This window comes from Xyrauchen texanus, chromosome 44 (genome assembly GCF_025860055.1).
Source record: "Xyrauchen texanus isolate HMW12.3.18 chromosome 44, RBS_HiC_50CHRs, whole genome shotgun sequence".
NCBI lineage: Eukaryota > Metazoa > Chordata > Actinopteri > Cypriniformes > Catostomidae > Xyrauchen > Xyrauchen texanus.
In genome coordinates, this window is record NC_068319.1 from 11,937,656 (window position 1) to 11,950,991 (window position 13,336).

A 13,336-nucleotide genomic window follows, 5' to 3' on the forward strand; every position below is an offset into this window, starting at 1 on the left:
CTCATTCATCTTTGAAATAAAACATTTTATGTACTGATTCCATTTATATTTAGTCTTTTCCCTCCAAAATGTTTGTTTTTAGTGGCAAGAAAAGAGATTCGCTGTCAACAGCAATGGAATGACATCCGTGAATGTCATTTATAAACGTTACTAGGCAACCAGTAGTGGGAACACCCACTAGCGACTTCACCGCCAGCCACTGGCGACCTGCAGCGATAAAGTCGCTGGCAGTGTGTACGCAGCTTAGGATTGCATAAGGTGTTTTGCATAAGCTTAATACTAATAACTTAAAGGGATAGTTAACACAAAATTAAATTTTTCTCATCATTCAAACTCATGCCATCCCTGATGTTTTATGACTTTCTTTCTTCTGCTAATTACAAACAAAGATTTTTAGAAGAATATTTTAGCTCTGTATGTCCATACAATGCAAGTGAATGGGTACCAAATTGGAAGCTCCAAAAAGCACATAAAGGCTTCATATAAATAATCAATAAGACTCCAGTGGTTAAATCTATACCTTCAGAAGAAATATGATTGGTGTGGATGAGAAACATAAATATTTAAGTTCTTTTTTCCCTATAAATTCTCCTCCCTGCCCAGTAGGTGTTAATTTGCATGAAGAATGCGAATCACCAAAAACAAAAGAAGAAGAATGTGTAAGTGTAAGTGGAGATTATTTCTCAATGGTGCTGTCAAAGTGGTGCTTAAATTCTTTCGACGGTGCCAGACTATTCCTAAAGATGGCCGCCATTGGACTGACTCTCTACTTTGGCGTGATCTCACCATGATTCTAAAATAAAACATGATTGGTTGAAGCTATAAAGTGCTAGAATTGGTTAGAGCTCCTTGGATTGGTCAATAATATATAGAGGTCTGCAACCTGGGACCAGAGAACCCAACAGGTTTCGGGCCGGATTCAGGTCAGTTTGTCAAGTTGGATTTTGGGTTCGGGTTTGTAATTAATGAAAAATTAAACAGGCTTACCAAACTTGTTTCTCGCACGCACTCTCACTCACAGACACGCACGAACGGACGAGTTAGAGTTTTTTGCACCGTCTGTCCTGTTTTCCCATTGTTTAAACACATGCTGGATGAATGTCTTTGACATTTGCACTGCGTCTCGCTTTTTCTTCAGAGTCTCTCGCAGGACCGGCATATTTTAGCACCTTGTCAAGTTAAAAAGAACTTCAAATTGTCAAAAACGCATGTTGAGACACCTGCGCTCTGTTTCATTCATTGTGCTGCATCTATATTGTTTTCTGCACAGTTGTCACAAAGATTCTACGTTCTAAACAAGTTCAGGCTGCATGGAGGTGTGTGTTGCAGTGTTTAATTTGAATCCAGATTGTTCTGCATCAGGTGATTTTTCAGCAAATAAACAGTAGTCAATGCTTTTTCCCCCTTTTGCTCTAGTGTACTAAGGGGCTGCTGTGTCTTGTTAAAACTGTGTACGAATCTTGCCTATATGCTTGCATATAAACAGCCTATTGCAACAGTACTTGCTAGGAGAAGAAATTATAGAGTAAGCAATTTCATCGTTCGGGACGGGTAGAGTCATGCATACGGTCTCTGGTACGGGTCGGGTATCATTTTAAGGCCTGTGCAGACCTCTAGTAATATGGCCCTTATCTGATGGGCTTGAGTAGACAGTGGGTTGAGTCCACCTATTTGTGAACCTGTGTGTATTTCTTTGCAGCTTGGAATGTTTCAGCATCCACAAATGTGTGCTGTGATCCACAAATGCACAGGGTGACACAAATGCTCTCTCCTTTTAAATTAAATCAACCGATTCTTGACAGTTCGCTAAACTGCTGTTGTCAAACGGTGATAAGCGAGTGCCCAATGAAATGCATTAGTTTCCCTTTGGCCTATTCACCTAGATTCAGCCCCACCCCTTTTCTGCTCTCCGCATTTTGTCATCTAACTCCCTGTTTATATTGAAGCTACTGAGATGAGTCTATCAAAACGGATTATGTGTGGGAGCACAAAGTATTTTTCACCAAGAGTTGATGGTGTTAGTCAACAGCAGTGATGGGCAGTAGCTTTGCTACAAACAACAAAGCTATTAACTTAACTACATTTCTGAGTAGCGAGGTGGTAGCTTCGCTAGTTTTTAAATCAAGTAGCTTTTCAGTAGCTAAGCTATATTTTTGACTAGGTAGCGGTGTGAGCAACAATTACCAGATCATTGGCATACATAACATGGTTGAGCAATAGGGAGCCATCCCTTGACCGCACCCGGGCATCAATCAGTCTCTCATTGTATCTGTACCAGATGGAAATTCCTCCGATAGATCTATTGAAGGCTTCACAAACTACGTGGTCAAAATAGAATTTAAATAATGTGGGTGCAAGATGGCATCCCTGTCGCACCCCAAGGTGTACAGGAAATGGCTCGGACTCCCAGCCACGTAGTTTTACCCGGCCCGCTCACCATCATGAAGGTCCTTAATGATCGTGAGCAGAGGGTCAGGGACTCCGAAAGCACGAAGAACAACCCAGAGCCCAGGCCTACTGATGGTATATCATAGGCCTTGACCAGGTCAATAAAGTAGAGATGTAGGTCTTTTTGGAATTCCCTACACCTCTGCTGTAGCAGATGGACAGAAAATATTGCATCTGTGCAGGGCCACCCTTTCCTGAAACCACATTGGGTCTCCGCAAGCCTCTCCTGAGCGTGCCTAGCGAGGCAATATTGAATAATCTTTGCCAGGACCTTTCCCGGCACACTGAGGAGTGAGATGCCCCTGTTGTTGTTACAGTCTAACAGTCCCTCTTCTTAAAGAGGGGGATCACCAGGGCATCCTTCCAATCCTGTGGAACACGTCCAGTGGTCCATACTGTTGTTATGATGTCATGTAACGCAGTCTGTGCACAAACGCCACCCTCCCTCAGCAATTCGCCTGGGAGATCATCTCTGCCTAGTGCCTTTCCCGGTCTCAGACTCTGGATCGCTTTCAGTACTTCTTCAACAGATGGCACCTCAGCCAACCACTCACAAGGGGTGACTTCTTCTAAAAATGTGTCACCCTACATTTTTAAGAGGCTTAAATGTGATTAATATGGTTGTAAAACATACAGCTTCACATGTATATATGTGTATATGCTGATCCCGCATGGACTATTCCTGAGTGCACACTGAGGATAAAAAGGTTATATCGCTTCTCTGCAAGCAAGTGTCATGATAAAACATTCACTCCTGTTTTACAGTGCAAGTGCCCAGCATTGGAGTGATCTAGTTTTACGTTATCACATCATGACGCACCCTTGTAAAACAGCACCTTTGACTAGAAAGACTTTGCTTTGTGTGTAATGCTACCAGAACTGCATAGAATGAGAAGAGAGAACGCTTTAAACAGAACTCCTCACCCTGCTTAACACCTGTTACATCCCTCATCTCCATCATCTGACGTAGGCTATACAGGTATTTTCTAATACATACATAATATTCAAAATATAATTTTATTATCTTTCTTTAATATACATGTTACTATCTTTCAGTAAACATCATAACTGATTTAGCAACAAGGTCCTCTCTTTTAGGATTTCATCTGTTAACATGTTTAGTGCATTTTATTTCTAATTTAAACTTGTGAGCATTGAATTTTAAAGGGACAGTTCACCCAAAATGAAAATTCTGACATCACTTAGCTTTTCCAAGTTTTTGCAAACCCATGACTATTTTTTTTTTCTTCTGTGGTTCTCAAATGGAGATGTTAGGCAGAATGTTAGTCTCAGTATTCACTTTCAATGTATGGAGAGAAAAATAAAAAAGCTGCAGTGAAAGTGAATGGTGACTTATGAACAGTGCACAGTGACTGACATTCTACCTAAAATCTTTTGTCTTACACAGAGGAGAGAAATGAATGTGGGGAACAGCATGAGGTTGAGTAATGATGACAGAAATGAAACCTTTTTAACTGCCTGTTTAAGTTATTGTTTAAGATAGGCAATCATCTGCCAAGCACAAGATGGCATTACATTTTGCGTGAAAATCTCAGCAGGAGATCAGCAGTTACAGAAATACTCAAACCAGCCCGTCTGGCACCAACAATCATGCCATGGTTGAAATCACTGAGATCACAATTTATCCCCATTCTGATGGTTGATGTGAACATTAACTGAAGCTCCTGATGATTTTATGCATTACACTGCTGCCACATGATTGGCTGATTAGAAAATCACATGAATAAGTATGTACAGATGTACCTAATAAAGTGGCCGGTAAGTGTATGTATATATTAGTAAATAAATGTAGAAACTGCATTTTTACAGCTAGTTTCTTTTATTCAAAAATATGAATACAAAGTTCCACCATGTCAATAGAGTGTAGATGTCTTATATACAAAGCAGTTTGAGTTTATCCAGTTTCCAGATGGCAAAGTGATTGACAGTAAAGTCAATGTATGGTGTAATATATAATATATATATATATATATATATACATACTGTTTGTTATCAAGAAATTCTGTCTTTGAAAAAAGAAAAAATAATTCTAATGAAAGATGGAGATTTTGTGCTTTCAAAACAGTGGAGTAAATACAAGCATTTCTTTAAAGAGATACAGCATTTATGACTTAAGAAACCGAATACAATAAGACTATGATTTATGCCATACTCACAGATAAGCTATTGTGATTCATTGGATTTGAAGTCTGTCTCAACTTTTTGTTTATCCCCAGAACAGGGCTTTTACCATTGTGTCCTCAAAATGCAGCCTAAAAATGGGGGTAAGCCTTACATTGGTGTGCTGGTGCCACATATTTCTTAAGCTACTATAAATTTGTTGGGGCAGACAATTCTCAGCTGTAAATGTGATGACAGCAAGTTATCAGTCTTGTTGATCTGGTAAGCATAACAAAAAGAACTCTGCAATTCTAACAAGTTGTCTCATATCAACAAAAATATAACAGGAAATCTTTGGTTTCGTGTCAGTATACCATATCTGGAGAAAAGTCATGTTTACTCTATATCATATAAAAAGAACATCCATTTATTTGCTGACATGAAATGATATCCACTGACATAGAATGAGAAATAAATACCTTATTTACCGTAAGGTAATGTAATGTATAATTAGTCACTGTGTACATGCATTATCAGTACTAACAAAGTTGTTAAATATCCTCAGAGTAAAAAACGTTCTTTTTTCACTATATAAATAAGCAACATCCAAATGTATTTATCACTTCTAAATTGAAAAGAGAGCTATCATATATCTCTAAGAGCTAACGACACATATTTGTTTCTAAATATATTTGGCCAAAAACATTTAAAAGGCAAATGTATAGCAACATAATGATATAATATCACTCTTTAAGTAGATGCCCGCACAATTCCCTTTAAATATACGTAAACGTAATTCTTCTAACTGGCAAACAATAGGAGTGTCAGTAAATAATATGGAATAGACCTTTCATTTTTTCAAGGCAAGTTAGCATCTTTTGTTTGCAAAATAACATTCAATAAAGCAGTAACAACAACAACAACAACAACAATAAAATAAATGCAGAGTCATTCTTTTCATAACAAAATGTGAATAATTTTAAGTGTGTAGTCGTTCACTGTATAACAAGGTTCAACTTTACAGTAAGTAGAGGCTTTTCTGGAATACTTTTGAAAAACATCTGACAATGAATGTATAAAACAATTAAATGAGCATTATTAAGTCAACATCTTTACATATATTTGTTTACATTTTTGAAATTAAAAAATGTAAATAAAGAAAATGACATCATACTGCACTGTTTCCATTCAGAGGCAATAAGCTTATCGGTTGCAAATTCATCCTTTCCGACAAATCGAATGCCCTTCAGTTTGTGTGACCAAAGATATGAGGTTCCTCTCTCCTTTACCTTCAGAGGTTCAGCAAAAACCTAAACTAGAGAGCCAGCCTGGTTTTGAGCTGGCACCATAATGGGGACCCCTCCCATGCGTGAGATGTTGGCAGCAGTTACCGTGGTGGGCAGTATGGGTTGACGTGGAATCTGAGGCTGCGCTGAGGCTGTCCGGGGCATGGAAGTGTTCAGGGAACCTCCATTGCTGCTTGGGGGTCCTGTGGGCCCACGAGGCAGGGTGGGGTTGGTGTTGTAGCCTGGCAATGTACGTTCCAGGGTGGAATCGGCTGGAGGGTGGGAGTGATACCCGGTAGTGCTGCCTGTAGCAGTGATGATGGAAGCAGTGTCTGAAGCCAAGTGAGTGTGAGGATAATGGTGATGGTTGTGGATGTCTTGTGGGTGCGGGCTGGTGTGAATGGAAGACAGGGTGCCGTTTTTAGAAATTATGTCAGATCCAGTGCCACTCTTGGCCCATGAGACACGTTTGGGGGCCTGGGCATCCTCCCTGTTACACACAACAACAGTTAGCGTCCATTCTTCTTAGATGTTCCACACATGGATAAACACATTTGTCATTTTCTAATAATAGTCCCTCTAAAAATAACTTAGTTACTAACAGTCTTACTTGATTTCATTGGCCAGATCTTCTTCTGTGTCTTTTCTTCTTGTCCATATGAAGACGAGGAAAAGAATAATCAGGATAAGACCCACAACACAACCCACCGTAGCACCAGCGATCACACCGGCATTAGTCGCTGTACAAAAAAGAACAAGACAGTTTAAACATAATTTATGGGTCATTGACTTTAAGGAATAATCCGGGTTCAATACAAGTTAAGTTCAATCGACAGCATTTGTGGCATAATGTTGATTACAACAAAAATACATTTAGACTTGTCCCTCCTTTTAAAGAAAATGTAAATAAAAATCTGGGTTACAGTGAGACACTTACAATGGAAGTGAATGGGGCCAACCTGCAAACATTAAAATGCTCACTGTTTCAAAAGTATAGCCTCAAGACATAAACAATATGTGTGATCAAATCGCTCACTAATTTTCTGTGTAAAGTTAGAGCCACTTTTACAACTTTGTTAACATGATGATGTAATTTCAGCGAACCCTAAATGACTGTAAAACTGACTATGTGAACAACTTTACAGCTCAAATAATACAAAAGCTAATTAATGTAAGTGCTTTAATAAAATTATATTTTATAATACCCTCCAAAAATCGTCCCCATTGACTTCCATTGTAAGTGTCTCACTGGAACCTCAATGTTTGTTCCTTTTTTGGAAATGGAGAGACGAGTCAAAATTATTATTATAATTTTTTTTGTGGTAATCAACATTATGCTGCAAATGCTGTCGATTGAGCTTAACTTGTTTTGAACCTGGAATATTCCTTTAAGGCTTTCCTAGGTGGTAAAAATGGAAAAATATATACAAATCTAGTTTAAAACATAAGAAATGTAGACTTTGGGTCCAATTTGGTTTAATTTTCTACAAACGATTTATTTAATGACTTTACAAATGTCATGTCATCAAGTAAAATTTATTCAGATTCCTTCCTTGTACCTTGAATACATGATTGTAAACAGAATAATTAATTAAAAAAAAAGTTCTCAATTTTTATTTTTCAAGAATTGCTAAAATGCTAATTTGGTCATAGAAAATCATTTGCCTTTTTATCAAACTATTGAAAGCTATTTGGTTCGTTAAATGAAGCTTAACATTGTGTTTGTGTTTGTTTTTAAGTTGCTACAGTATGCAATAGACTGGCATGTCTTAAATGGCAAAAAAGAAATGGCTTTTATCAAGAATCTCACCAGTCAATCATTCTTTTGAGGAATGAAGTCTATACAATGATTGAAATTGCCAAAAAACTGAAGATTTCATACCAAAGGTGTAAATTACAGTCTTCAAAGACAAAGGACAACTGGCTCTAACAAGGACAGAAAGAGATGTGGAAGGTCAGAACTAAGCAAGAGTAAAAGTACATCAGAGTCTCTAGTTTGAGAAATAGATGCCTCACATGTCCTCAGCTGACAGCTTCAATGAATTCTACCCGATCAACACCAGTTTCATGTACAACAGTAAAGAGAAGACTCAGGGGAGCAGGCCTTATGGGAAAATTGTAAAGAAAAAGCCACTTTTGAAACAGAAAAACAAAAAGAAAAGGTTAGAGTGGGCAAAGAAACATAGACATTGGAAAAGAGTGTTATGGATCTTAACCCCATTGAGCTTTCGTGGGATCAACTAGACTGTAAGGTGCGTGAGAAGTGCCCAACAAGACAGACACATCTATGGCAAGTGCTGCAGGAAGTGTGGGGTGAAATCTCATCTGAGTATCTGCACAAACAGACAGCTAGAATGCCAAGCATCTGAAAAGCTGCCATTGCTGCACGTGGAGAATTCTTTGATGAGATCTCTGTAGTTTTAGAAGTTCTGAAATATTTTTACAATTTGTAATAGTAATTTTTCATATTATGAATGTCCTGACCATACATTGTGATCAGTTGAATGGCATTTGGTATTATATTTAAAAATATTAAAATATAATAAAACTTTACGTTCAGTCGTGAGGGTCTAAAGGGGTCTTCTCTGTTTTATGGTTTTGTTCAACATAAAGAACAAAATGGCAACCTACGTGTAGTTTACACCACGTGACTGATTTGGTGGACACATTTTTTTTTTATATTAATCATGTTTTAAAACGCATCCAATCCACTGTATTTTTTTTTTTTAAAGGAAATATTAATAAAAGATTATTCTGCACTACTCATGGCAACATTTTATTTTAATTATTTATTTTTTTAGAATGTCAGCTTTTACATAAAAAAATATATGAACAACTTTTTATCGTGTAATTTTAAATGCAAATTTTAAAGATCTGAAAATGTGTCACGTCATTGACCCATTTGTACCAATTTCTTAGTCTTTAGATTACTTTTGTCATCAAATATTAAGAATTGTGTTTCTAAGAAATACACAAGGTCACACATATAAAATTATAAATACAAAGAAAAATAAAGAGAGTAAGAATGGGCATTTGTTTAATGAGAAAAAAGCAATACATACAGGTAATAACCTCTAGGTTGATGTAGCATGTCTCTTCTCCTGCAGAGTTGGCTGAGGTGCACATGTATTTTCCTGACATGTCACTGCTCAGATTGTTCAGTTTCAAAGTTCCTGCTGTTTCATCTACAACAACACAATAGTTGTACATGATTAAAGTTAGACTTATAGACACTTACAACACAAAAGATCACCGTAAGATTTGACTTTAAGAAATCAGAAATCAGAACCATAATCAAATATTTGAAACACAGAGATCAGAGTGTGATAGCAACCAATAAAGTATTAAAGGCATAATATACCCAAAGGAGCCAAAGTGATGATTTTGTTCTCCCAAACACAGGACAGAAACACTGCTATATTGCAGCTCAAATAAATGTAAGATCACAATTTCACAACATGTTTTTCTGACAGTTTAAGAACATGGCAATCCAAAATCACATCAGTATTCATGCCATTCTTCTGTCAAACCCACTTAATGACCTGTTAGGTCACCGGTCATTTCAAACAAAACTATACTCACTGAGCAATTTATTAGGAACATGGTCTTAATAAAGTGTCTGACGTGGTCTTCTGCTGTTGTAGCCCTCAAGGTTTGATGTGTTGTGCATTCTGAGATGCTGTTCTGCACACTTCAATTGTACAGAGTGACTATCTGAGTTACTACAGCCTTTCTCTCAGTTCGAACCAGTCTGGCCATTCTTTGTTGACTCTCTCTCATCAACAAGGCATTCTGTCCGTTTTGGTTTTTGGCTACATTCTGAGTAAATTCTAGAGACTATTTTGTGTGAAAATCCTAGGAGTTCAGCAGTTACAGAAATACTCAAACCAGCCCGTCTGGCACCAAAAATCACTGAGATCACATTTGTCCAATAAATTTGCCCCTGTTCTGATGTTTGACGTGAACATTAACTGAAGCTCCTGACCTGTATCTGCATGACTTTATGTATTACACTGCTGCCACAAGATATGCTGATTAGATAATCACATGATCAAGTTGGTTTGCAGGTGTTCCTAAAAAAGTGCTCAGTCAGCATACATTCCAAAACTAGTAGGGGAAGGAATTTTCAGATATCTTATCTACCAGGTAGATAACTACAGCTCAGAAGTAATGACGCACCTCTAAACTCTTGGTACTGATGATGATGTTGATGATGTGCCATGTAGTTTGTTTACAGACTTACTTAGCGAGGGAGAAAAGAAGACCTCAGAGATGGGGCTCGTCCTTGTCCACTTGTATTTGGGGGCTGGTTTACCACCATCAGAGTTACATGCAAGAGTGACGTTTCCTTTAAGAACTGGCTTTCCTTGTTGTTGACACACCGGCACAGAGGGAGGGACTGAAAGAGACAGGATGGGTCATGTGATGTGTAGTAACATACTTAAATCTGCAACATTTAGAGTGGTGGAGTGAAGAATTGAATTGAGAATACGTTTTGAAATACAATAAAAATTCCTGAATTTAAATTGAATTAAGGTAACAAACAGGTTTGAAAATGTGGCATTTGAATTCAAGGAAATATAATTAAAATGATTGCAAGTCTAGTTTCTAATAATCCATTTTTATATGAATTACCCATAAACATGTTATTAAACATACAACATGGGGATCTAGAAACATTAGATGAAACTGCTAAAAAGTTATTTGTTGATAAAAAAAAGTTTGAAATATTTAATAATTATCTTTTTCATTATATTTAATAAATTCATGTAGATAAATTTTTTTTTAAATGTCTGCTTTAATGCATAGCCTATTTTTAATTGTTCTGACAGTATTGAACGGGTTTAAAATAATCATAAATAAAAATACAAAATATTGCTCTATATTTCAGGGAATAAATAGGCATACTTTGTTAAAATATATGGTAACACTTTACAACAAAAATCCATTTGTTTACATTAGTTAAAAAGACAGTTCACCCAAAAGTGAAGATTATCTCACTAATTACTCACCCTCATGCATCCCAGATGTGTATGACTTTCTTTCTTCTGCTGAACACAAACAAAGATTTTTAGAAGAAAATCTCAGCTCTGTAGGTCCTCAAAATGCAAGTGAATGGGTACCAAAATTTGAAGGCCATAAAATCAAATAAAGGCAGCACCAAATTATTCCATATTACTCCTGAAGACATAGATTAAACCACTGAAGGGGTATGATAGGTGTGAGTGAGAAACAGACAAAAATTGAAATTTACTATAAATCTCCACTTTCACATTCTTCTTTTGTTTCTGCCGATTTGCATTCTTCATGCATATCGCCACCTAATGGGCAGGGAGGAGAACTAATTGTAAAACAGGACTTAAATATTGATCTGTTTCTTACCCACATCCATCATATCACTTCTGAAGACATTGATTTAACACCTGAAGTCTTATGGATTATGTTTATGCTGACTTTATGTGCTTTTGGAGTTTCAAAATGTTGGTACCCATTCACTCGCATTGTGAGGACCTACAGAGCAGAGATATTCTTCTAAAAATCTTTGTTTATGTTCAGCAGAAGTAAGAAAGTCTCACATCTGTGATGCATGAGGGTGATTAATTAATGAGAGAATTTTCACTTTTGGGTGAACTATATTTTTAACTAATGTAAACAAATTATATTTTTGAATTAACTAATACTTTAATGCATTAGCTATCATGAACTAACAATAAAAAATATATTTTTTACAGCATTTATTCATTTTTGTTAATGTTAGTTAAAAAATTATAATTGTTCATTGTTAGTTAATAATGTAACAAACAACTTTTGATTTTTAAAATGTATTACTATATGTTGAAATTAACATGAACTAAAATTAATAAATGCTTAAAAAGTATTGTTCATTGTTAGTTCATGTTAACTAATGTTGTTAACTTATGCAAAAAAATGGTACCTTATTGTAAAGTGTTACTAAATGAATGATGCATTTATTTGTTTTATTTGTTAAATTTCATTGAATTGTAATTCAATAAACTCCTCATTCTTTCTTTCAAATTCAAATTCCAACTCATAAATTGAAAAGGATCCAATTCTTCAATTCAGAATTTTGCCCAACTTTGCTAGACAGGTATGTTTGAGAAGGCATTCAATTTCCAGTAACTTAAAAGCTCTTTATGGGAAACACTTCAAACACTGTTTCAATGTATGCGTGTGTGAAAGAAATCTTATGTGCCTCGATCACAGAACTACTTCTGAAAGAGGATTTGGGGATGATGTGTTTGTTTGTGCATCTGACGTATTCATGCACAACAATGTGTCATTGCGTACGCACCCTTCACATTGAGGGTCAGCTCCTCTGTGAATCCTGCAGCCCCAGGGATGATCACCTGGCACATGTACCGTCCTGAGTCTGATGCTTTTGTGTTGTTGATAAACAGGGACAGGTTGTTGTTTGGCATTGCATGGGTAAAACTGACTCGACCTTCAAACTGGCCTCTGCTCTGACTTAACTGTCTACCGACATATGAGATGATCTAAAGAAAAAGAGAGAGAGGGAATGGGATTGGGGGGTGTCATTAGAAATGTATATAGGATAGTCTGATAGTGGATATGCGGATAGTTTTACACCTGTGTTGTACAAATGAAATTCCTCTGTTGTTACTGTGTTCCTCTTACTGTCATTCCAAATCAGATTAAAACTCAACATCTTGTGGGGCGTGGCAAATTCATTACAAATTCTATCTCATGAATTAAAGCTGAAGTGTGTAATTTCTGTGCCAACAAATGGAATCATACAAATAAATAATGTTTTCAAACACTGTAAGAGCAAATACACAAAAGCTGGTTAACAAAAAATGTAAAATGAATGCATAAAAATTGACGAAAGTTCAAGACATGTGAAATAATCATTCTGATGCAGTGACAGAATTTGGCTGTGGACACGTCTATAGGAATTATCATATCTGCTGACCCCTCTGTGTGCTGAGTTAATCTCAAATGAAGAAAAAGCTGGATAGAGGGATATTACAATCTGCAGATAATACTCTTTCTTACTAAGCAATGAGATTCTATGTCATGCAAAAATGAAAGACAATTGCTGCCAAGAGTGGACATTTCAATCATGGTATTATATTAGTTCTTAAGGTAAGATGGACTATGCGAGCAGGCAATGTGAGAAGGGAGTGTGGTCTGCTGTGATGACGTGCTTAAATCTTTTTGTGCATTCAATACAGTGAGTCCAAAACACTAGAATTAAGCCATTGAATGACAAAATTATCTTGAGAATATTTTTAGAGGTGCTTTTAGTATTTTTGTAATCAGTTCACAACCATTTAAACAAACAAAAATCACATTCCAACCACAAAATATTCCATAAAAATTCTCAAATACTAACATGCACAGATGGTTCTGAAATGTTTCGCATCTGTGCAAAAATTCGCAAATTACTGAAATCCCACCCATAATACCAGACCATATTGAAATCTAATTTGGAATAACAT

The 13,336-nt window shown here is 36.5% G+C and overlaps 1 protein-coding gene across 1 annotated transcript in view; it reads right to left on the bottom strand.

The window, feature by feature from the left end:
• Nucleotides 1-4,417: 4,417 nt before the first annotated feature.
• The window catches only part of LOC127637112 (endothelial cell-selective adhesion molecule-like), a 55,112-nt gene continuing 46,193 nt past the window's right edge, over nt 4,418-13,336 (bottom strand). Inside the window, exons 3-7 of the mRNA XM_052118024.1 lie at nt 12,169-12,370; nt 10,099-10,254; nt 8,918-9,040; nt 6,466-6,595; nt 4,418-6,345 (exon numbers count right to left, since the gene is read on the bottom strand). Of these exons, the coding sequence (XP_051973984.1) occupies nt 5,880-6,345; nt 6,466-6,595; nt 8,918-9,040; nt 10,099-10,254; nt 12,169-12,370 (1,077 nt within the window). The 3' untranslated portion in view covers nt 4,418-5,879. The remainder of the gene's footprint in view (nt 6,346-6,465; nt 6,596-8,917; nt 9,041-10,098; nt 10,255-12,168; nt 12,371-13,336) is intronic.